The sequence below is a fragment of the Neodiprion fabricii genome, chromosome 4 (assembly GCF_021155785.1).
Source record: "Neodiprion fabricii isolate iyNeoFabr1 chromosome 4, iyNeoFabr1.1, whole genome shotgun sequence".
Lineage (NCBI taxonomy): Eukaryota > Metazoa > Arthropoda > Insecta > Hymenoptera > Diprionidae > Neodiprion > Neodiprion fabricii.
In genome coordinates this window covers 21,375,367-21,400,831 of record NC_060242.1, presented here as the reverse complement: position 1 = coordinate 21,400,831, position 25,465 = coordinate 21,375,367, and the positions used below count along the sequence as shown (strand labels likewise).

The window sequence follows — 25,465 nt, the reverse complement described above, 5'->3', positions numbered from 1 at the left end:
GTCGTATATCCGTGATGTTAAACGCAGTTTGCTTCATCGTTGTTTTAGACCCTTCCTGCCCAAACGAGTCGGTGCCTCCTTACTCTCTCTGAACGTGATTTTCCGTCACCTCCAAGTTTTTCCTCACCTGTCGAAGTCTGGCATAGGAACGGCGGGTGGTTGCCTGTCGTAGCGATCCGATCTTCCGGGGTACACTGAGAAAATATTACACCGAAATTGAAGTTCTTGCGATTAAAAACGGTCGCGTGATCGAAACTCACAATTTCTGTGTCCTAAATGCGATCTGTAAGATTCCAAGCTGCCAGCCGCTGTCAAAATTTGGCAGACAGGTTCGTAGCCCTGCTTCTTAACTTTGCTGTGCCTAATGTCACAGCATTTTTGTAATTTCGTCCTGCGCGCCTCCGCCTCTCTGCATCTTTTTACTATGGAACATTCCGGACTAATTTTTCTCGTACGGTTGACCCTTGGCCTCGTCAATCCTTCCTCCATATTCTCCCCAAGTTTTTTCGCTTCCGTGCAGTTCGTGCTGCTCTTCGTCTCGACAGGAAACGCCCTGACGCTCAGATTTCCAAACTTACATTTCGCCGGGAGTTCAATCGACCTCGAGCTGGATTCTTTACGCCCTCGCATCAAGCAGCAACTCAGAAACGATATCAAAGCGACCACTACGATCCCTGCGACTGCTGCGATCATCATAATCGCTAAGTTGTGCTGCCAGAGCTGTAAAACACGCGGAGCGAATGTCTGTTCGTCAATCGATTCAGCGGACGGAATTCGTCCCTCGGGGATTCTTACCGTTTGAAAACATCCCTCCACGAAGGGGTCTGTACAAGCCCTGCAAAAACGGGCCCCAGGATCGGACTGGTAAGTGCCCACGGGACATTTTTTGCATCTGAACGTTCCGTCCTCGCTGTAATGACCAGGAGTGCAAGGATCTGGAAGTTTGGAATTATCCGTGATACATTGACGAGTTAGGATATCGATGTGGATATTTTTTTGGTCAGGTTTCATTTAATTTTTCCAATTATATTCATCCCTTGCTAACTTACAACAATTTGTATTTTTGAAACCATATCCGCCAGGGCAGCCGATGAGTAGAGCAACTTGGGCATTGGGTCTCTTGTTCGTCTCTCTTTTTCTCTTTCTCCCGGAAAGCGACGACTTCCTCCTCTTTGTCTTCGAGGCGCGTTTTCGGCTCGTGATCGGTGTGAGCTTGTCGTGGCGATGTGGTAATCTGAAAACAACTGTAGTTTAAGATCTCTATAAAAAGTGTCGATAAAAATGACTATACTGCTACTCATTTTATAGATTATTTTATCGCAGGATGTTTGTCCCGATATGTCGTGACCGATTAGCTTCCTCGTCTTAGAACCGCAGAAAATTTGATGGTTTGAATTTTTTAAACTAACTTGTCTTCTGCAAAACGCTCCTCAGGTTTCGACTCAGCAGCAGAGCTATTTTATTCTGGATCGCTCTACGGCAAGGAATATCGTAGGCAGCTGTGCCAGTCGGTGGGAAAATCTCTGAGCTGCTAGACGGTATCAGGAGGGTGTTGATCGATATCTGAAGTCAGAGAAGGGGTGAAAGATGTTGATCCCTTGGCCGTTTTGTCCTTTCGTTTAATTTACCTGTCCCTGGGAGCATCGTGGCTCGACGACGTAAGCGTCACATTCGCCGTTACTGCAAAGTAGCTTGTTCAGTTTCCTCGGCAAGTACGTAGACAAGGCGTCCAGTCCGGTCTCATCGCAGGTGTCGAATTTGTATCGGTTTACCCCCTGCAGCGAATAGCTTGGCAATGTGACGACTGAAATTGTTAGACAGCATTGTTACAATTTTTTTAAACTTTGACAACGTGTGAAGACTTCGCTCTTTTGGTTCAACTCAGTTTTCTTTACCTTCGATACTGTGACTGTAAACGTTTCTGATTTGCTCGTCTGTTTCTGGGTTCATGTAACTCACGATGCACAAATACTTTCCGGCGTCTTTCACATCCACGTCGTACAACTTCAGGTTGCCGTTCCTCTGTACCATTGCTCCTGATTATTTAAAAGGTTGTGCGTACATAGGAATTGGGATTTTAATTGGGAAATATATTGAATAACAATTGAAAAGTTACGGCGCAAACAATACCGGTTCAAATTTCGAGGTAATCTTAGATAATTTTTTTCACAAATTATCGACGCTAGTTATTCGATGAGAATAAATGATTAAGTTAAAATTAATTTTTGTTTCGAGAAACGCTTTTAGAAAAAAATTGAAATAATTCTTAAAAATAAAAATAAAAATTGCAATTTTACAGAACGTTAATGCAAAATCGATTTAAGTACGTAATTTGTACTCAGAAATTTTCTCCGCTATGCTCGAAATTCGTTTAGAATTTTTGCGATAGTTTATTATGAATAGATATAATAACTTTTGATTTTTTCAAGTTCGTAGCCGTGCTCGGAAGTTTATTTTTTCCAAAGTGTATTCAAATTTTTAGTCAAATTCCTGATCGATTTAGTGTTTTTGTTTTGTTATAAAATTTTTGCGACATACAATGTGCAAAAAACAAAAACAAAAATTATCTTACAATCAGTTTTGCAAGATTTTTGCACAGTTTTAAAATATTTATGGAAATCTCACAAACGGAGTCAACGTTCGAAAGCTTGGCCACAATTATTAACTTGAATATGTAAAGAAAATGCATAAATACGCGGTATCGCGAAATCTAATAATCCTTGGTGAATTTGAATCGAGTGCATACCTGAGGCGAGACTGCCGTCAGGATGCACCCAGGTGTAATTGAGCCTGTTCAACCCCATTACGAAAATATCGTCCACACCGCTGCACGGGACATTCAAAGTAAGTCCAGGCAACGAAACAGTCTCACGTTCTGCGAAATAATCGGATAAAATATTATCCCCGTTAAATAATTGACAGGAAGTGACAGTAATTCGGATGTGCAGTCTAGACGGGAACAGAGGTTAACATTTGTTTTTTTTTGTTTTCAAAATTTCAAACACGCACTCTTTCTTTTCGTCGTGATATTTCCATCAAGAACTCGTTCGACTTCCTCAGGTCTGATGTACTTCGCGTCTTTTTTTGACTCTCTCAAGTCCCTCCGAGTCCTAGGATCAGGTTGATGGCCGAGGTCCTCGGCCTCCTCGGTCAGGACGATCTCGTTTCCGATGTCGCGACACCTCGTGCAGTTGTAGAGCTTTATTCGCGACGCAAAATCGGCCCGCGATTTCCTTCCCGTAATTTTTCCCAGATCTCGAACGGCTCTTCCGATGTCGCACAAGCGGTGAGAACAGTCGTTGCGCTCGATCTCAAACCCCGATTTTTCAATATCGCAAAAATTCAGGTCACCCCGGATTTTTCCGCTTTCCAAATTTTCCGATGATGTCAACGACGCGACTCTTCCTACTTTCACGACCGTTTTTGACCGCTTTTTTGACATCTTCAACGATTTATCCTCGAGCTTCGCCGACTTTGATGCCGCATTTTTACCCTCGCTCGATCCGCCGCTCGGTTTTTTTTTCGCCGATTTTTTCACGCTCTTATTATTATTAATCTCCTCGCGTTTTCTCGATTCCGTTTCCTTCGCTTTCGCTGCTTTTCTGTCCGCATTCTTTTGTCGATTCTTTTTTACCCCATTTTTGCCCGGCAGGTTTTTTGTCTTGTCTAAGAAACTTTGCTGTGGATTGGGCTTGGATTTCCTTTTCGCGTTATCCTTGTGCTTTTTCGTCGGTTTCGACTTTCCGGGTTTCTTCTCAGCCGATCGATTCCTCAGTTTCTTCCGCGGCTCGTACCCAGTGATTTTTGACGATTGTACTTTTCTGCCGATGAAGCCCCGCGCTTTTGAAAAACCCTCTATACCCGTATACAATTCGTCGTTACTTATCGCTACGGAATTTTGATCATCGTCTTTTACCGAAATCCCCGCCTTTTTTTCATCCCCGAAATCATTGTCGTGGTTCGACGATTCGGCACTCGGTTCATTCGCATTTTTATCGTCAATTATACCGACGTACTTTTCGCGCAATTTTGCATCCTCTAAAAATATACTCTTTATCTCCTGATCGACCTTCTTTTCCTCAGCTTCGTCGTTTTTTGGTTTCACGCTTTTCGGTTTACCATTCTCCCCTTTTTTCGTTTTTTTCTTCTGCTTCTTCGGTTCCTTTTTTTTATTCTTCTCACTATTTTCAATTCCTTTCGACTTCGCGATTTTTACCGTCTTTTTCGGAGCAGAAGTAGTAGAAGTAGAAGTCGGAGAAAGAGAAGGTTTCTTATAAATCGAATCCTGCTTCAATTTTTTGTGCTTTTCACCTTTATGCTTCACCAACAGTCTTTCTTTCGGAGCAGATGTAATAGAAGTAGAAAATGAAGACGGAGAATTTTTTCTCTCAATCAAATCCTGACTCAATTTTTCGTGCTTTCTACCTGCATCCTTTGCCAACAGTTTTTCTTTTGGAGCAGGAGTAATAGAAGTAGAAGATGAAGAAGGAGAATTTTGTTTGTTAATCGAATCATGCCTCAATTTTTCGTGCTTTCTACCTTCATCCTTCGCCAACAGTTTTTCTTTCGGAACAGGAGTACTAGAAGTAGAAGATGAAGGAGAATTTTCTTTATTAATCGAATCCTGCCTCGATTTTCCGTGCTTTCCACCTTCATCCTTTGCCAACGGTTTTTCTTTTGTTGCCAATTTTTTTTTCTGCTTTTTTTCACCGCCCCGTTTTCCATTCTCAATTTTTGTTTCATTAAGCTTCCGCACGTGAACCGCGTCGTGATTTTTATCCTGGCCTTTCCCTTTCCGTTCGTCTTTCTCCTCGCTGTTGAGAATATCTTCGAGAATGCTTTCCATCTTCTTCCTGGCCTTGATTAGACCTTCTCTCTCATCACCGTTAGTTCCATTCTTTATATTGACGAGACCGTCAAGGATTGCTTTGATTTTATGGGCAGTTTTGCTTTCGGGGATTTTTTTCCGTTTCGTCTTGTAGATTTTCGTCGTCGTCAAGTTCTTCACCATCGTCGGAAGCGCCTTCGCCGTAATTATCGTTGACCTCGTTGTCGTCGGAGTTTCCATGTCCTTCAATCTGGCCTCAATTATCTCCAGAGTTGTGTTAACGTTCTTCTCTACGTTCACAATGTCGTTGATTAGCTTGCGCAGCGATTGCTTGTCGTGTTCGTCGGTCAGGCCCAAAATATCGCTCCCAAAATCGTCAACGAGCAAATTTACGTCTCGATCGTTTTCCGCTGCGCTGACGTCCCTCGCCCGCTTTTTCGATCTCTCGCCGAACTTCGAACGCAACTCGATCGCGAATTTCACTAACTTCTGAGCGATCCCATTTGCTATCTCCGTTATATCGTCGCCGGGCCGATCAGACCCAGATCCTTTACTCGACGCTTCTTTCTTTACCGACTCGCCTCGATCGATTTTACCAATTTCACCCTCACCTACGCTTCCAACGATTTTCACCTTATTTTCGTAGAGATTTTTCCCGTCAAAATCGTTTCGTCGGACCCGGTTTTTACCGTCGAAAACAGAATCGGTAAACTTCCGCTTAATTTCTTCTCCGCTTTTTTCGTCCCGACGACGCCTCGCTTCCTCCATCCGTTCTCTCTCGTTGTTCAGAATTCGGAGCTCGTCGCGTTTTCGCTCCAGCCACAAATTTCGTATCGAACTTCGCGTCGTTCGATTATGACGATGATCGTGATCGGTAGTTGTTCGGTTTAGTTTCCCCGATTTTTTTCCCCGTAAAAGCGACGCTAGAATCTTAATCTTCTCATTTATGTTTCCCTCCACTGCTCGACCCTTCGTCGTCGCTTTAGCTTTTCCCTTCGTTTCGTCACTCTTTTGACGCTGCTTTAATTTCGCGCTCGGTTTTTTCGGGGACTTTGGACCTTCTTCCACCTTGGATTTCTCCCGATCTAACTTTCGTCTCGTCACAGATTTCCCTTCAATTTCTACGCTCCGTTTCAATTCGCGAATCATTGCTTGCCGTAATTTTCTCAGGTCCTTTTTTCCGTTGCGGTTTATCTTCTTGAACCAATTCGCGCGTTTCTTATTTGGTACGTTTGCTAAATTCATTCGTAGCTCTTTGCCGTATCTTGACCCCGCGTTCAAGGATTTTGAAACCTTCGCCGAGTCATTCACTTCCGGTTTTCTTCTTTGCTCCGTGATACTTCGTTCCATAATCCTCTCAGAATTTCCCCTCGTCGTGTTGTTTCCCGGATATTCGAGCACCTCGATTTCAGGAGCTTCCGACTCTTCGTCTTCCTGCCCGCTCTCGATCTTATTATTCGTTAGATGATCGCCGTTTTTATTCTTATCTATGTAGACAATTATCTTCTCGATATTCCCAAGGTTGTTGTCTTTCACCAGCTTTTTCAACATCGGCAAAACCTCGCTGATATCCGAATCTTCATCGTCTGTCGTGGATTTCTCGCTTTTTGGTTTCTGGAAAACAAAAATAAGAAGAACGCACACAAGAAATTCATTTATCCGATAAAAATAGCCTCGCACTCACCGCCTTTTTGCCTTTCGACGCGTGCGCCTTGCCGTGATTTCGATCTTTCTTATCATCTTTCTTCTCCTTCGCGCTTATCTTTACTTTTTCCACTTGTTTTTCACCACTCGGTTTTTTAAAACTCTCTAATTTCTTGGTAACAAGTATGAACTGCTCCTTCATCGTATCCGGCTTTATTTCTTTCGATTTTTTTTTTTTATCGCTGCTGTTCGCTCCCAATTTTTTGCGCACTTTTTTCACGTCTTTTTGTACCCTGTGTATTCCCGTCTCTGGCGATCGTTTTTCGGTCGATTCGATTTTACTCAACGAAGACGCTTCGCGCTCCAGTACTCGGTCGTGATTAACTCCCGATTTTGTACTACCCTCAATTCTTTTCAATTCTTCTATGTTCTCGTTACTATTTTCATCGGCATTATTATCCCTGGATTCTCCTATAACCTTGTTCAGTATCTCTTTCACCTTGGCCAGGAGACTTCGAGGTTCCAGCCGATTCGGAGAATAACTACCAGCGATTAGCGCAGGATTTTTTAAATTTCGCGAGATCAGGGTCGGTTCTATTTCCGGATCCTTGATCAATTTCGAATAGTGATATAACCGGCGTTGCCCGCTCTCACCACTCGACATCTCGTGACAAGATTCAGATCCCTTGTTCTTTTTTGAGTATTCTTCCAAATCTTCCCGACTTTTTTCAATACCCAATAGCGATCGATGGATTTGTTTTTCCCAGGGATAAAATCCGCCCCTCCTTGCTTCCGGTAGCCGCGATTTTCCACCCCGTCTGGACCGGAACAAGCCGAAGGGGTTGACCGGCGATCGCGTGGTGCCGATTTCCGTCGCTGTCATGACGTTGACGTCGACGTCGAGCACGAAGTGACCGAAATCCCCAACGCCGGTGGTTGACGACGTCCAGAAGTCGATCGGTTCGCCGTCCCGTGTCGATTTCTGCCGATTCGGTTGCCGCGTGACGCCGATTTTCCGCGTCGCTAGGGCCGACATAGCTTTTTTGTACTTTTCTTTCAGTGCCAGGTAATCGGCTTCGGCGACCGTCGACCCCGCCGGAGACGTAGACTCAAGGTCCATCATTTCGTCGCAGAAATCGCACTTCGTCGTAGATACCGTCGATTTTTCTCGCGACGTAGTTTCCGTCAGTTCAATCATCTCCGAGGTGCGATCTTCGCCCGTCGTCTCCGTCGGGCCCGTCGCCTCTCTCCGTATTTCCTGCTGGCTCTCGATTTCACCGTCGTTTCTGTTCCCTCCGTTTTCGTACTCCAGGAGGTACTGTCCTCGCCGTTTATTCGCAACCGATTCAGAGCCGTGCTGCACTTCGTACGCGGCAAAAATTTCCGGCTCTCTGTTTTCCCCAATACACTCGAATTCGTCCGCGGATAGCTTTCGCCGATTTTCCAATTTCCCTATAGTTGAAGTTTCTTCGGTCGTCAAATCATCGGTCAATTCAGCCAATTTGTCTTCGGGAATTGAGTTATCGTTTTCCCCCATGCTTTTCACCAGCCTTTCTTTCATCGGTTGTCTTTCAGATTCGGAATTTTTCACCACCATTGCCATGCCACCTTTTCGCAGAATATCACCGAGGTTTATTCTCACTGTGACTGGCTTCTTGAGGAAATTCCACTTGTAGTTTGCGCTTTCCGTAGTAGTTGCGATGGATTCATCATTTTTAGACGCTTCTTCATACTTTTTTATCGATACTTCGACACTGGCTGGCTTCTCCATTTCGAAATTTACCGATTTTAATCCAGGATCGATCTTCTCTTTTTTCTCGAAGTTCAAACCGACTTCAGGATTGTTCCTTTCCCACTCATTTAGTCTCGAAGTAATCAAGAAGTTACTCCAGTCATTTTTCTGGAGCTTCAAGTAGTCGCTGTCCGTTGACGATTCACTTTTGACCGATGCTGCATCGTCGTCATTTTCGTTCGAATCCACAGACGGGTGTTTTAAAATTTTCTTTTTCCGACGAGCCTTCTTCACGAGTCCTCTACTCTGACTGGTCCTTCGCGAGTGTTTATTCACCATCCTTCGAACGCCTCTAAAGTTCGGACTGTTCAATGGATGGGGTTTTTTAACATTTTCGATCGTCTTTACCGCCCGTCGTTTTGGCCAGTGACTTTTCGAATCTCCAACAAATGGTCTCTCAATTTGGTCCATTTCCTTTCCTCCCCGAGATTCCTTGCTTCCCTCTTTGGCTTCTCGCAGGACTACCGTGAAGCACGTTGCCGTTCCCCTGGAATCAGCCTCAGCTTCTACACCTTCCCAATCGCCTCCATCCTTGTTTTTCGTCAACCTCAAAGAGTCGGGTTCCACCTCCTTGCCCCATGTTTTTGCAACTCCGATGTGATGCTGCATGTAACCTTCGGTCCGCCATTCCGGTCCCGGTGTTACTCTAGGTTTCGGTATACGAGAATCGGCGCTTCGTTTCGCGACGTGATGTTCATCCGGGTTGTCTGAAAATCCGTCACGCGTTACAAATTTTTATAACATGTCATTATACCGGGTTATTTCGGTTTTTATGAGGCAAATCATAGAAATAAGCCGGTAGAATGTCTGAATACATCGCGAATTGATCAAAAGTTCATTTTTCTAATACGCAATCAGGAACAATAATTGTATAAATGCCACGTATTGTTCACCTTTGGTACCGTCCGGCGAACGTTCTCCGCCGTTTTCCTTGGTCTTCGCTGCTTCTTTGACCCGAGATGATATCATCGATGACAGTATCCTGGCCCATTTTTTCTTCGACGATCTCAAACTATCACACCCAGCGCAGATTTCCTTCTTCTTTGTCTCGCCATTCTTTGACGTCTTGTCTGCGCATTTGCCGGTATTCCAATCAAATCTCAGACACGTTTTTCTACTCGGATTTGTGCTCGGGCGGAAGTTTCTCGTATAGTTCAGGATCGTCGGTTGCGAATTCTGAACTTCCATCTTCTCCGGTTCGGCGTCTGCATTTTCTTTGTCACTGTAGATATACTCGCCCTCGTATTCAGGTTCCGAATTGTCTCCGACCACTTTTTTTCCGGATTGTCTCCACACCCCGATTGTTGCACTTGGATTTCTGGCGCTACTTCTACTCGCGAAATTCATCTTTCGCTTATTGTTTCTTACTTGGTATTTGGGGAGCCAGGTTTTGTGTCTGTCGGACCGACTCGTTGTTCCTTGAATAATTACGGCCGGGTACTCGGGCAGCGATGGTGCAATGGAATCCGCACCCTTCGTAATTTTCTCGTTTTTGTTCACCATCGGCATTCTATCTTTCTTTGCCAATTCATATATCTCTGTCGCTGTCAACTTTTCCTCCCTCTCTAGCAGTTTTTTCTTAGCCTTCAACAGGTCTTCCTCCATCTCTATTATTTCACCTTCTCTCTTTTCCAGTATCTTCACCTTTTGCGCGCTGTTCTTCATCGCCATTCCTCTTTTTTCCTCCGCTTTTCCTTCCGGATGAACGATGTTTTCCTCAGTCGGTACTCCAACTGCGCTGGTTGTGAATTCAATCTGCACAGCTGTTGCGTGAATCTCAGGTGTTTGAACCCCAATAGCGATAGTTGTAAATTCAATCTGTATAGGTGTCGCTTGAACTTTAGGTGTTGGAATTTCATTCGTGCCTGGCGGAATTCCACTGGTGCTTGTTGTTACGTCAATTTTACCTGTTGCAACATCGGCCTGGTCTTTTGTAAGTTCAATTTTGCTTGTCGTGGCTTCAACTTTGTTTCTTGTCACCTGAAGTTCGCTTGTGATAACTTCAACTTTGGTTGTCGTAACTTCAAATGGGCTCATTGTAATTTCAAAATTACCCGTAACTCCAATGTCGATCGTATTAACTTCATCTTTTTTAGTTGTAAGATGAACTGGATTTGTTGAAAAATCGAACTTACCCGTAAGTTCAACTCCACTTATATTAATTTCATCTTTACTCGTTATAAGGTCATCTTGATTCGTTGGAAATTCGATCTTACCCGTAAATTTAACTTCATTTGTTGTGATTTCCGTTTCAGTCGTCGTAACTTCATCCGTGTTTGTTGTCGCTTCAAATTCGTTTATCGAAACTTCAGTTCCAGTTGTCGTAAATTCAGCATCACTTATCGTCTCGTCCCATTCGTAATCACTCCAAAACGGTTCTCCGTTACTATACTCAAAATATTCATCACCGTAATCATAATCAATACCATCCTTACACGTCCCACCAACGTTAAATTTATCGTTATCGTTTTCGGGCCGTTTGCTCGTCCCCGTATGATCATGCTTATCTTCCTCATCCGACACTCCTGGTTCTCCAGTAGTTGGCATTATATACAAATCGGTATTCGGTGTCGCATTTCGATCTTCATCGTCGTTTTCAGCAGTCTTGCTTTCGTAATCATTCATGTCATCAGGCACCGTCACTGAGTTCTCGCCGCCTCGGTCTTCATCGTTATATTCGTCACCTCCATGGGGGGCCTCGGTTTCCACACCACTATAATCGTCATCACCATTGTCGCCCCCTTCCTTGTATTCGTCGTTTTCATCCTTTTCTTCGTCGTTATCATCCGGGTTATTCTCCCCTGTATCCTGCTCATTGTTCTCTTCATCGTTATCATCTGGGTTATTCTCCCCTGTATCCTGCTCATTGTTCTCTTCATCGTTATCATCTGGGTTATTCTCCCCTGTATCCTGCTCATTGTTCTCTTCATCGTTATCATCTGGGTTATTCTCCCATATATCCTGGTCATTGTTCTCTTCATCGTTATCATCTGGGTTATTCTCTCCTGTATCCTGCTCATTGTTCTCTTCATCGTTATCATCTGGGTTATTCTCCCATGTATCCTGGTCATCGTTCTCTTCACCGTTATCATCCGGGTTATTTTCCCCTGAATCCTGGTCACCGTTATCACCCGGGTTATTCTCCTCTGTATCCCGCTCATTGTTCTCTTCATCGTTATCATTCGGGTTATTCTTCCCTGTATCCTGCTCATCGTTCTCTTCGTTGTTATCATCTGGGGTGTTCCCACCTGCATTCAGATCGTCGTTCCCGTTTCCATTGTCATCGTAATCACCGTTATCCTTGTCAGTTTCATCCTGGCTCTCATTGTTCGTCGGTTCCTTTTTCGTACAGACCGGAGGCTTGTAGTCTTTTTGGCAGCAGTATTTTTCCTTGGGAGGTCGAGGTGTCAAAAACGTTGTTTCGGCAACAGGGTTAGGAGTATTTCCAGGACCGTGATTTCTCCGTGCAGTTGGCACAGGACATTGTCCTTCCGCCGGTGTGCCGTAGCCACTCCTCTTCACCTTATCCTTGCTATTCCTGCCCCGATAATTATGATTTCCATTGCCCTCGTTAATCTTATAGTAAATTAAGTCGGGCACATTTATGGGAGTCTCATTCAAGTCTCCCTCCTTCAAACGGCCAACCGGCGTCAGCTGAAGATTCTCTTCCTGCTCGTTCACGATCCAGTTGTCATGCATGAACTTATTTTTCGGTTTTTGGACTTGAGGACTTTCATTTTTATCATTCGTTATTTCGTATTCTCTTGTGTAACTTCTGAACGGTTTTTCAATCGTTGGGTTATGCCTTGCTTGATCCCGTCTAAAAGTTTTTGATTCATCCTCGTCTCGGTTCTCGTAGTTCAAAAGGTTTCTCACCCGACGGCCACGTTCACCCCAAGGCAATTTGTCGTTGGTATTTTTATCTGAGTAATATTTTACACGGACCTTTTTCTTCACCGGACTGCGAGGAATCGGTTCATTCTCCGAGTCCAAAACGTTTAGGCAAACTTTCTTGTTCACCTTCTCTGAAGTGACTCTACCATCTTCATTGTAGTCCTTTGCTTCGTCATTTGTCTTTTCTTCATCATCAGCGTCTTCATTGTACTCATTCTGATTTTCTTCATCGCCACCTCCAGACTTCCACGTGTCTTCGTCCTCGTCGTAGTGAAAAAATCCTTGCGATCTTCCGGTGCTTTCTTCGAACACCTTTGTTCTTTCAGTTTCTTCAGTGACTTCTGATTCTTCTGTGGTTCGTTCGAGTTCTCCATATTGACTTCCTCCTTCATCGTCCTTTTCTGCAGTGTCAAATGCGTCATGCTTATTCCCTTCCTCGCCAGTTGATTTTAAACTTGCGCCGTTGTCTGCGGTCTTTGTTTCACTCGACATTGAGTTTTCCGCGGTCCATTCAGACTGTGTCTTTGGCGATTCCATTACGATGGTTTTTTCCTCACCGGTTGTCCAAACTGCGTTTTCATTATACTTTTCCTTTTCGTCAGTTTCTTCTATTGCGTGTTTTTTCGTCGTTCGCTCAGCACCGACTTCCCAGTTTTCGCGGTTATTTATTATGTCGTTTTCTTTCTCCTTTAATTTTTTTCTTTCGTTTTCTATCGCCTTCTCTTTTATGTCCAGCTTTTTTTCCCTATCAATCCTGTCTGCCAACTCTTTTTCTTCTCGATTTACCCACTCGTCTTTTCTTTCGTTCATTTCCTCTCGCTCACGTTCAAGATCTTTCTCTTTTACCTCTATTTCGTGCAAGTCGTTCTCCTTCTTGTTTTTACCTTCCAATTCATCCTTGATTCTTTTTTTCTCCAAGCCATTCCACTTTTTATCTATGTCAGCTTCCTTTTCATTAAGCTCCTTCTCTCTTTCTTCTATTTCCTTCAATTTATTCTCCTCATCTTTCTCAAGATTTTTCTTCTTCTTCACCAAATTGTCAGCCAAGCTTTCTTCTTTTTCTTCTAATTCCTTCTCCTGCGTTTCTACCTTCGTCTCTTTTTCTTCGAGGTCTTTTTCCTTTTTTTCTTTTTCCCTTAATTTTCTGTTCATTTCGTCCACCTCTTTCAACTTCCGTGACAGATCTTTTACCTTGTTTTTCAAATCTATTTTCTTATCCTCTAATTCTTCCTCCCCTTTTTTTACATTATATCTCTTCATCTTCTCGTTTTTCAACTTTTCTTCCAGCTTTCTCTTTTCCTTTGAATCATCGTCTAACTTTTTTTCCTTTATTTCCAACTTTTTGGCTAAGCTATTCTTTTCATTTTCTAATTCCGATACTTGTATATTCCTTTCCGTGACCGTTCTTTTTAGATCATCAGCTTTTTTCTGCTCATCGTATAAATCTTCGTTCAACTTCTCGTTTAAAGCTTTCTCCTTTTCTTCGAGATATTTTTCTTTGTTTTTTACTCCTATCACCACATTTTTCAATTTCTCTTGCGCATCATTTTTTTTCTTCAGTTCACCATTGACAATTTTCTCCACTCCTCTCACTTTTTCTTCCAGATCCTTTCTTCTTTCTTCGCACTCCTTCATTTTCGCCTCAGTCTCCTTTCTCTCTTCTATCTCCGTCTTCAGCGTTTTTTCCTTGACTTGAATCTTCTCGTCAGCCTGCTTTTTCACTTCCGTCACAACTTGCTCTAGATGTTTTTCCCTGTTCTCATGATCGATTAGCTTCTTTTCACACCCATGTTCTTTATCCAGCTGGTTAGTTAACTCGTTTTCTTTTCTCTTCAAATCTGTCTCTTCCTTCTCTTTCGATTTCTCATCCAACTCTTTTTCCTTCTTTTCCAAATCTTTTCTCTTCTTCTCCAGATCATCCATTTCATTCTTTTCTTCCACTGATTTCGTCGTACCCATTGTATACTCTCCACCTTTTCCCGGCGCTGTGGTGAAGGATGTAGTCAGGTAGCTTTCCGTTGCTGGTTTTGAGGTCGGACTTTCCTTCTCTGTCACAATAGTCGATTCGTTTGCTTCACCATCGATTGTTCCCGTGTTATCCGCACGGCTTACACCTTCAGTTAAATTAGGAGAATGTTCCGAACTCGAGGCTTCGCTCATACTTTCAGAAGTAGACGCGGCTGTATCGGATGTCCAGATGTTAGTTCGCCCTGTTTCCGTCAGCATCTTTTCATCCGTTTGAATTTTAGTCTGACTAATACTCGATGTTGTACTATCTCCAGTAGCTTGCTCTTCTGCCATGGTGGAAACCGTACTAGATTGACTTGTGATTGTGCCAACTCTTACTTTTGTCTCTTTATACATTTCTGTCACATCTGTAGCGATTGTAGAGTAGCTAGAACTTGACGATGTGCTTGAAGAGCCCTGCTGTTCCTTTAAAACGATACTAAATCCACTAACAGTTGTTTCCGCTCTGTCGCCAACGCTTGTAGCTTGTGTCGTATCCTCTACTTCCTCAGTTAACGACTTTTTGTCCAAGGAACCCGTTGTTTCTAAAGGTGTGTTTATTTCTGTAGTTAGGTTTTCTGTATCCGTAATTTCATTGGTCTCGTCGCCAGTCGTCAAGGGTTTACTTGATGTTACATCTTCGGTATTTTCTGTTCCTTCTGTACTCTGCGATATGGCAGTTTCGAGATCCAGCGTGGAAGTCGTGGATTCCGTTATGCCAGATATTGCAGATAGTGTCGTTACTTCTTGTGTCATTTCGGACCCCGTACTCGAAGAAAGCGTAGATTCGCTCGATTCTTCCGTAGTGGGTGTTGTTGAAGCTGTAGTTTCTTCACCTGAAATTGTCGATTCTTCTGTGGAAGCAGTTTTTTCCTCGGTAGATTCTTCTGAATTTTCTGAAATCGTTTCTTCGGCACCTAATTCCGTAGATGTAGTCTCTACCCATCCGTCATATTCGTCTTTGGTTTCAGTTTCATCATCCGATTCGTCGTATTCATCATTATTATCATTCGTCTCTTCATCCGGTAACAAGGTTTCGTTTTCTTCGGTGATTTCTTCAGCTTCGGTTGTTTCCTCGTCGTCGTAATCTGTACTTTCACTTCTCATTCTGGAGGTAACACGTAGTTTTCTCGTTTCACCCGTTTGTGTAGGGCACGTCGTTTCCTCGGGGGGTACAGGCGACGGAAACGGAGTTTCGACAACTGGTGCAGGCGTTGGACCTTTCTTTGGTTCATATCCAGATTTTACTTTTCCACTTGGTGATACTTTACGAAGCTTCGCGGGTGCTCGTGAAACGAATGTCGCAACTGTAGTGAATGATGACTCTGTTGTTTCGTCTTCTGCATTTACCTCATACTGTTCATCTTCATTTGTCTCATACTCTTCATCTTCGTACCCTGAATCGCTTTCAGATTCAGTTTGTTCGGTGCTTTCAGATGTCGAGTCAATTGTATCTGATTTACTCGAAGACTCTTGGGTAGTAGATGATAGATCATTATCCGTTGATACGTCATCTGTCAGCGTTGATTCAGAAGTACTGTCAGACACTTCTGTCTTTAGCAAATCATTTTCGCTTTCTGTTTGCTCAGAAGTTCCAGTTGAAGTAGAGTTAGTTGAAAATTCTTGGGTATTAGATGATAGATCACTCTCGGTTGTTGAATTCTCTTCCATCGTTCTTTTAGTACTGCTATTAATTGTTTTTGTACTTCCTGAATTATTCTCGTATTCCGTTTGTTCAGAATTTTCAGATACCGTAACAGATAGAATAGATTCAGTCGAAAGATCTTGGGTATTAGACTCTGTTGTTTCATCTTCTTCATTTACCTCATAGTCTTCATATTCATCTTTAGCCTCATACCCTTCATCTTCGTACTCTGAATCGCTTTCAGTTTCAGTTTGTCCGGTGCTTGCAGATATCCAGTCAATTGTATCCGATTCACTCGAAGACTCTTGGGTAGTAGATGATAGATCATTTTCCGTTGATACATAATCTGTAGGCGTTGATTTAGAAATACTGTCAGACACTTCTGTTTTTACCAAATCATTTTCGTTTTCTGTTTGCCCTGAAGTTTCAGTTGAAACTTCATGGGTATCAGATGATAGATTACTCTCGGTTGTTGAATTCTCTTCCATCGTTCTTTCAGTAGTGCTATTAATTGTTTCTGTACTTCCTGAATTAGTCTCACCCTCCGTTTGTTCAGAATTTTCAGATACCGTAACAGGGGGCGTAAATTCAGTCGAAAGCTCTTGGGTATTAGATTCTGTTGTTTCATCTTCTTCATTTACCTCATACTGTACATCTTCTTTCACCTCATACTCTTCATCTTCGTATCCTGAATCGCTTTCAGTTTCAGTTTGTCCGGTGCTTTCAGAAGTCGAGTCGATTGTATCCGTTTTACTTGAAGACTCTTGGGTAGTAGATGATAGATCTTTTTCTGTCGATATGTTTACAGTTGCTGTTGATTCAGAAGTACTGTCAGTCACTTCTGACTTTACCAAATCATTTTCGTTTCCTGTTTGCTCAGAAGTTTCAGTTGAAGTAGATTCAGTTGAAGACTCTTGGGTAGTATATGATAGATCTTTTTCTGTCGATATGTTTACAGTTGCTGTTGATTCAGAAGTACTGTCAGTCACTTCTGACTTTACCAAATCATTTTCGTTTCCTGTTCGCTCAGAAGTTTCAGTTGAAGTAGATTCAGTTGAAGACTCTTGGGTAGTATATGATAGATCATTTTCCGTCGATATGTTTACAGTCGGTGTTGATTCAGAAGTACTATCAGTCACTTCTGTCTTTGTCAAATCATTTTCGTTTCCTGTTTGCTCAGAAGTTTCAGTTGAAAACTCTTGGGTAATAGATGATAGATCACTCTCGGTTGTTGAATTCTCGTCCATTATTTTTTCGGTACTGTTATTAATTGGTTCTGTACTTCCTGAATTATTCTCGTATTCCGTTTTTTCGTAATTTTCAGATACCGTACCAGTTGTAAATTCAGTCGAAAGCTCTTGGATATTAGATAATAAATCACTTCCGGTTATGGAATTTTCTTCCAAAGTTGTTTCAGTACTGTTATTCATTTTTTCTGTACTTTGTAAATTGTTCTCATTTTCCGTTTGCTCAGTATTTTCAGATATCGTCCCAGTTGAAGAAGCCGAATACTCGTGAGTATTCGATAATCGATCATTTCCGGTTGTTATATTCTCTACCAGGGTTGTTTCAGTACTGCTGTTGATTATTTCTGTACCTTCTGATTGATTCTCATTTTTCGTTTGCTCAGAATTTTGAGATACTGTTCCAGTTGAAGAAGTCAACTCGTGTTTATTCGATGATCGATCATTTACGGTTGTTAAATTCTCTACCAGAGTTTTTTCAGTACTGCTATTGATTTTTTCTGTACCTTCTGATTGGTTCTCATTTTTCGTTTGCTCAGAATTTTCGGATACCGTCCCAGTTGAAGAAGTCGAATACTCGAGAGTATTCGATGATCGATCATTTACCGTTGTTAAATTCTCTACCAGAGTTGTTTCAGTACTGCTACTGATTTTTTCCGTACTTTGTAAATTGTTCTCATTTTCCGTTCGCTCAGTATTTTCAGATATCGACCCAATTGAAGAAGTCGAATACTCGTGAGTATTCGATAATCGATCATTTCCGGTTGTTAAATTCTCTACCAGAGTTGTTTCAGTACTGCTACTGATTTTTTCTGTACTTTGTAAATTGTTGCCACTTTCCGTTTGCTCAGTATTTTCAAATATCCTCCCAGTTGAAGAAGTCAACTCGTGTTTATTCGATGATCGATCATTTACGGTTGTTAAATTCTCTACCAGAGTTTTTTCAGTACTGCTATTGATTTTTTCTGTACCTTCTGATTGGTTCTCATTTTTCGTTTGCTCAGAATTTTCGGATACCGTCCCAGTTGAAGAAGTCGAATACTCGAGAGTATTCGATGATCGATCATTTCCGGTTGTTAAATTCTCTACCAGAGTTGTTTCAGTACTGCTACTGATTTTTTCTGTACTTTGTAAATTGTTCCCACCTTCCGTTTGCTCAGTATTTTCAAATATCCTCCCAGTTGAAGAAGTCAACTCTTGTTTATTCGATGATCGATCATTTCCGGTTGTTAAATTCTCTACCAGGGTTGTTTCAGTACTGCTACTGATTTTTTCTGTACTTTGTAAATTGTTCCCACCTTCCGTTTGCTCAGTATTTTCAAATATCCTCCCAGTTGAAGAAGTCAACTCTTGTTTATTCGATGATCGATCATTTCCGGTTGTTAAATTCTCTACCAGGGTTGTTTCAGTACTGCTACTGATTTTTTCTGTACTTTGTGAATTGTTCCCACCTTCCGTTTGCTCAGTATTTTCAAATATCCTCCCAGTTGAAGAAGTCAACTCTTGTTTATTCGATGATCGATCATTTCCGGTTGTTAAATTCTCTACCAGAGTTGTTTCAGTACTGCTACTGATTTTTTCTGTACTTTGTAAATTGTTCCCACCTTCCGTTTGCTCAGTATTTTCAAATATCCTCCCAGTTGAAGAAGTCAACTCTTGTTTATTCGATGATCGATCATTTACGGTTGTTAAATTCTCTATCAGAGTTGTTTCAGTAGTGCTATTGATTTTTTCTGTACTTTGTAAATTGTTTTCATTTTCCGTTTGCTCAGAATATCCGGATATCGTCCCAGTTGAAGAAGTCGAATACTCGAGAGTATTCGATGATCGATCATTTCCGGTTGTTAAATTCTCTACCAGAGTTGTTTCAGTACTGCTACTGATTTTTTCTGTACTTTGTAAATTGTTCCCACCTTCCGTTTGCTCAGTATTTTCAAATATCCTCCCAGTTGAAGAAGTCAACTCTTGTTTATTCGATGATCGATCATTTACGGTTGTTAAATTCTCTACCAGAGTTGTTTCAGTAGTGCTATTGATTTTTTCTGTACTTTGTAAATTGTTTTCATTTTCCGTTTGCTCAGAATATCCGGATATCGTCCCAGTTGAAGAAGTCGAATACTCGAGAGTATTCGATGATCGATCATTTCCGGTTGTTAAATTCTCTACCAGAGTTGTTTCAGTACTGCTACTGATTTTTTCTGTACTTTGTAAATTGTTCCCACCTTCCGTTTGCTCAGTATTTTCAAATATCCTCCCAGTTGAAGAAGTCAACTCTTGTTTATTCGATGATCGATCATTTCCGGTTGTTAAATTCTCTACCAGAGTTGTTTCAGTACTGCTACTGATTTTTTCTGTACTTTGTAAATTGTTCCCACCTTCCGTTTGCTCAGTATTTTCAAATATCCTCCCAGTTGAAGAAGTCAACTCTTGTTTATTCGATGATCGATCATTTATGGTTGTTAAATTCTCTACCAGAGTTGTTTCAGTAGTGCTATTGATTTTTTCTGTACTTTGTAAATTGTTTTCATTTTCCGTTTGCTCAGAATATCCGGATATCGTCCCAGTTGAAGAAGTCGAATACTCGAGAGTATTCGATGATCGATCATTTCCGGTTGTTAAATTCTCTACCAGGGTTGTTTCAGTACTGCTACTGATTTTTTCTGTACTTTGTGAATTGTTCCCACCTTCCGTTTGCTCAGTATTTTCAAATATCCTCCCAGTTGAAGAAGTCAACTCTTGTTTATTCGATGATCGATCATTTCCGGTTGTTAAATTCTCTACCAGGGTTGTTTCAGTACTGCTACTGATTTTTTCTGTACTTTGTAAATTGTTTTCATTTTCCGTTTGCTCAGAATATCCGGATATCGTCCCAGTTGAAGAAGTCGAATACTCGAGAGTATTCGATGATCGATCATTTCCGGTTGTTAAATTCTCTACCAGGGTTGTTTCAGTACTGCTACTGATTTTTTCTGTACTTTGTGAATTGTTCCCACCTTCCGTTTGCTCAGTATTTTCAAATATCCTCCCAGTTGAAGAAGTCAACTCTTGTTTATTCGATGATCGATCATTTCCGGTTGTTAAATTCTCTACCAGGGTTGTTTCAGTACTGCTACTGATTTTTTCTGTACTTTGTAAATTGTTTTCATTTTCCGTTTGCTCAGAATATCCGGATATCGTCCCAGTTGAAGAAGTCGAATACTCGAGAGTATTCGATGATCGATCATTTCCGGTTGTTAAATTCTCTACCAGGGTTGTTTCAGTACTGCTACTGATTTTTTCTGTACTTTGTGAATTGTTCCCACCTTCCGTTTGCTCAGTATTTTCAAATATCCTCCCAGTTGAAGAAGTCAACTCTTGTTTATTCGATGATCGATCATTTACGGTTGTTAAATTCTCTACCAGGGTTGTTTCAGTACTGCTATTGATTTTTTCTGTACCTTCTGATTGGTTCTCATTTTTCGTTTGCTCAGAATTTTCGGATACCGTCCCAGTTGAAGAAGTCGAATACTCGAGAGTATTCGATGATCGATCATTTACGGTTGTTAAATTCTCTACCAGAGTTGTTTCAGTACTGCTACTGATTTTTTCTGTACTTTGTAAATTGCTTCCACTTTCCGTTTGCTCAGTATTTTCAAATATCATCCCAGTTGAAGAAGTCAACTCGTGAGTATTCGATGATCGATCATTTACGGTTGTTATATTCTCTACCAGAGTTGTTTCAGTACTGCTATTGATTTTTTCTGTATTTTGTAAATTGTTTCCACTTTCCGTTTGCTCAGTATTTTCAGATATCGTCCCAGTTAAAGAAGTCGACTCGTGAGTATTCGATGACCGATCATTTGCGGTTGTCAAATTTTCTACCCGAGCTGTTTCAGTGCTGCTATTGATTTTTACTGTACTTTCTAAATTGTTCTCATTTTCCGTTTGCTCAGTATTTTCAGATATCGTCCCAGTTGAAGAAGTCAACTTGTGAGTATTCGATGATCGATCATTTCCGGTTGTTAAATTCTCTAACAGGGTTGTTTCAGAACTGCTATTGATTTTTTCTGTACTTTGTAAATTGTTCTTGTTTTTCGTTTGCTCAGAATTTTCATATTTTGTCCCAGTTGAAGCAGGTTCAGTCGATGAGATCTCGAATGTATCTGTATTCGTTGATTCCCTAACCGAAAAACCAGTTGAGATCGTTTTGGTACTAGAAAATAACGAATGCATTGTTGATTCTGAAAATATTGTTTTTCCAGTCGTGACTGATGCAGTTTCAGATTCCCCACGCTGCATTAATTCTAATGTGGAAATATACAGAGTAGTTTCTCCACTAGAAGCTTCCGAAGATATCGATTCTTTTGTTGATTCAGACAATATTGGTGATTCGGTAGTGTATGTTTCACTCGATTTAGTAGGCTCTTCACTTTTTGGTCGTGATTCGTCTGTTTCCTTTCCTGAATATTCATTCAAAGTTGTTTTTGTCGAGGAAACTATCGACTCTTTAGTCAAATCCGCATTTTTACTTATCTCTGTTAGACCTACGGTAGTGCTCGTCTTTACTGGCGAAAATCGAACTGTCATCTGTGATTCTGATGAAGCAGTTTCGTCATTTGAATTTGAAAATTTTTCTGCGTTTGTTGAATGAGAATGTTGATAAATTTCACTGTCACTTGTACTTTCGATATCAGAGCTCGATCTAGCCGTTGTTACAGATAACGAAGTGAGAAAGTCTTTCGAAAAACTTCCCAACTCATTTGTCACTTCGGTGACGCTGCTTTCTGTAAATTTTGCCGTTGATGATGTATCTATGGATTCAATTGTAATCCCTGGAGAAGAATCGGCTTCTTTCGTTGAAACAAATTGGGTAGTTGTAGATTCAGAAATACTCTGCGTTGACTCCGATTCACCAGTTTGTTTTGTGGAAATTGTTTCTTCTGAAGAAGTTGTCAACTTCTTTTTCATTTCACGTACAACACTGCTTGTAGAAAATTCTGATGGAGTCTCTTCTCCCATCGGAACTACTGATTCCTGGGTCGGGTTGATACTACTACTCATTTCGCTATTAGGTTCTGAGTTGACTGTCTGGGTTGATAAAAATTGAGTCACAGTTGTTTTTACGGAAGAAGCTACAGACTCTCCAGTCGACTCATTAATATTTTTTAGCGAAGTTTCTGTCGGGTTTGTTTCTTCACTTGAAATTACAGATTCTTTCGTGTATTTCGAAGTTTCTTCATTTTCTATCGACGTTTTTGACGTTGATTGAGATTCAGATTTTCCTTGCGTTGTTTCTTGAGTTCCGTATTCTTTCGTGCTGCTTCGAGCACCTGTCTCCTCAGATTCGTACTGATTCGAAGTCGCGTTTACACTTGAAATTTCTGATCTTAGTTTGCTTGTCTGTTTTGTAGTTTCAACCGTAGTAATTTTTTGACTCAGAGCAGTCGGTTCTTCTGTGAATTCATTAAAACTACTTTCCGTAACTTCAAGTGTAGTGGTCATCATCAAGGTTATAGTCGTCCGTCCAGATGAAACTGCTGATTCTATCGTCGATTCAGTATCGCTGCTCTTTGCAGACTCTAATTCATTTGTTTGTGTTGATGAAAATTCAGTTGTTGTACCAGGTTCAGATGAACCTGCAGTTGGCAATTCAGAGATAGTCTTATCAGTTTCGCTGGTCTGCTCAGTTAAAACTTCGGTTGTAACAGGCGTTTTCGTAGACACTATCGAGTTTTCGGTAGATATAGTAGTGTTAGTAGCCTGAGATGTTTCTTCAGTTAGGGAAACAGACAACTCCGTTGATTCCGTAACGCCGATCTGCGAAGTAGTTTCAGTACCTGAGTCAATTTCTTCGAAAAATTCTGACTCAGTAGTGCTTCGAGTTACTTTGTCTGATTCCGTCGTGCCGTCGGTTTCTATAAATTCTTCTGATACAGTCTTAAATCCAGAAGTAACTGTGGTAGTTAATTTCGGGCCAGAACTCTGGCTGAATTTTGGCTCTGTGACTATCGATTCGGTGTAGTTTTTGAGTCTTTCAGTAGTTTTAACTTCTGTTTCCAAATTTTTACTAATTGTTGATTGAGTATTATGTTCCAAACCACTAGAAATCGTTGCTTTTTTTGTTGTTTTCTTTGCAAATTCTGTAACGCCAAACACTTTCCTAGTTGTTTCAGGCTTTACACTACTTTTAGTGACTTTTTCTAGTTCGTTAGCTGTTTTTGATGAGGATCCGGGTACCGTGATCGATTTTTTCGGCTCTGTCATTACTTTACTGGATACCGTTTGTCCGTCCATGGACTTCGTCGAAACTCGAGTACTACTTTCATATTGGGAGACGATTTCCAACTCGGTTGTATCTTGCGGTGAACTCGCGACTTCTGCAGTGGATTTACTCGTGATTTCTAGTTCACTGTAGACCGCGGTGTCAGTCGTAGATTCTTTTGCTTCCGAAGTTGACGTGGAGACCAATTTGTTTGATTCGGTGTTCGTAGATATCACGCTGGTTAATTCGGTACTTTTCTCATTTGAAACTTCTGATTCACCAATCATCACAGAATTGAACTCTACTGTGGTTAATCCCTGGCTTGATGATGACGATTCCATCGTGGATTCTGAAGTCATTCCAGATTCAGTCGTACCATTTTCTGACGAGTATGTGGCTTCGGTCGTTGACGTTAATTCGAATGACCCGCTCAATCTCTCATTTGTAGTTTTTTGTTCAGTCGTTCCTCCGCTGGTTTCCGCTACAACTTCAGTTACGGTTTCTAACGAAGTTTTCGATCTTGTTGTACTTTTGTTGGCATTTTCCATGTATTCTGACTCTAACGAACTCGATTTTGATGTGGTTGATTGACTACTTGCTTCCACAATTTCAGTCTCAGTACTTGTAACTTCAGATCCTTTATTCACTTCGGAAGTGAGCTGCGACGCAAATGTTTCGTCAGGTTCGGTTGTACCTTTTTCCGTTGTTATTAAAGAGGCCGTTTTTTCTGCTTCGAATGTAGATTCGCCCATTGCCTGAGACGTAGTTTTAGTGCCAGTGGTTAGTTTTTCAGTTGTTGGTTCAGGTTTCGTTGTGATTTCAGTCGTTAATGTTTCAGATTCTGCGGTGATTTGTTTAGTATGTTCTAGCTCTGCAGTTTCCGATGAACTCAATTCTGTCGCCGTCGTTTCATTCGGCGAAGTTGCCATATTTCTCGTCGACTGAGACGTGACTTGTTCTTCCGTGCTCGTTATCTCCGTCAGAGTTTCTGATTTTGTTGTGCCTTCCGTAGTACTCAAGATATTAGCAGTTAACTCGAGTTCACCATGGGGTTCAGCGGTGGTAGTACTTGAATTGATAATTAGCTCGGTCGTACTTTGAGTCGTTTTTGAATTCACTTGCGACGCAGTTGTTTCCCGTACGAATTCGGTCGAACTCCTGTCTTCGGTGATTATCAACTCTGTCGTTGGTTTTGATTCGAATGTATATTCGCTGATTTTCGGAGACGTAGTTTCTGTTTTAGGTGTTTGTTCTGCACTCGTTACAATTAGTAAAGTGGTTGATGCTTGAGACTCTCTGGTACTGTGTCTAGTATTCTTTGACTCTGCAGTTTCTGATGAACCCAATTTTGTCGTGGTCGTTTCTTCGGTCAAACTTGACATTTTTGCTATCGACTCAGAAGTGAATTGCACTTCGGTGCTCGTTATCCCCATCGCAGTTTCTGCTTTTGTTGTACCTTCCGTAATGCTAAAGATATCAACATTTAGTTCAAATGCTTCGCTAGATTTAGTAGTGGATGGATTTGAGCTTATTAATTCGGTCGTACTCTCAGCCACAACTCCTGACACTTCAAACGTTCTCGAATTCACATTTGACGTACTCGTTTGCTGATAAAATTCGGTCGGGCCCTTTTCTTCAGTGATTATCACGTCGGTCGCTATGTTTCCTTGGGATGTAGATTTACTCATTTTCTGAGATGTCATTTGAATTTCAGGTATTTGTTCTGAAGTCGTTACGATCACGTTCGTTAATGCTTCAGACTCTTTCGTACTTTGTCTAGTATTCTCTAGCTCTGCAGTCTCTGATGAGCTCATTTTTGTTGTCATCATTTCTTCGCTCGACGTTGACATTTTTGTTGTTGACTCAGACGCGACTTGTACTTCAGTGCTCGTTATTCTCATCGATGTTTCTGAGTTTGTTGTACTGTGCGGACTGCTCAATATGTTAACAGTTGTCTCGTATGCCTCGTGAGATTGAGAGGTGGCAGCAGTTGAGCTGATTAGTTCGTCAGTACTTTCAGTCGCAATTTCCGACATGTCGGCTGTTTTCAAATTTAGTTGTGACGCAGTAGTTTCCTGTAAAAATTCGGTCGAACTCCTGTCTTCTGTGATTATCAACTCAGTTGTTGTTTGTGTTTCAAATGTAGATTCGCTAATTTGGGGAGACGGAG

The 25,465-nt window shown here is 41.5% G+C and overlaps 2 protein-coding genes across 2 annotated transcripts in view; one reads left to right on the top strand and one right to left on the bottom strand.

Moving 5' to 3' along the window:
• Positions 1–35: 35 nt before the first annotated feature.
• Positions 36–723, bottom strand: LOC124181276. Its single transcript, XM_046567669.1, has 2 exons — positions 261–723; positions 36–194 (listed from the first exon to the last, which is right to left on the bottom strand). The coding sequence occupies exons 1-2, from the start codon at positions 694–696 to the stop codon at positions 124–126; spliced, it is 507 nt and encodes a 168-aa protein (XP_046423625.1). The 5' UTR covers positions 697–723; the 3' UTR covers positions 36–123.
• A 53-nt stretch (positions 724–776) lies between these two features.
• The window catches only part of LOC124181269 (angiotensin-converting enzyme-like), a 38,719-nt gene continuing 14,030 nt past the window's right edge, over positions 777–25,465 (top strand). Inside the window, exon 1 of the mRNA XM_046567652.1 lies at positions 777–864. The gene's annotated coding sequence lies outside the window, so the exon portion shown is untranslated. The remainder of the gene's footprint in view (positions 865–25,465) is intronic.

Coding starts and splice junctions, on each gene's coding strand:
- LOC124181276 (XM_046567669.1), bottom strand. CDS start 696: ATGATGATCGCAGCAGTCGCAGGGATCGTAGTGGTCGCTTTGATATCG. Junction 195..260: donor GCATTTAGGACACAGAAATT/GTGAGTTTCGAT, acceptor ATATTTTCTCAG/TGTACCCCGGAAGATCGGAT.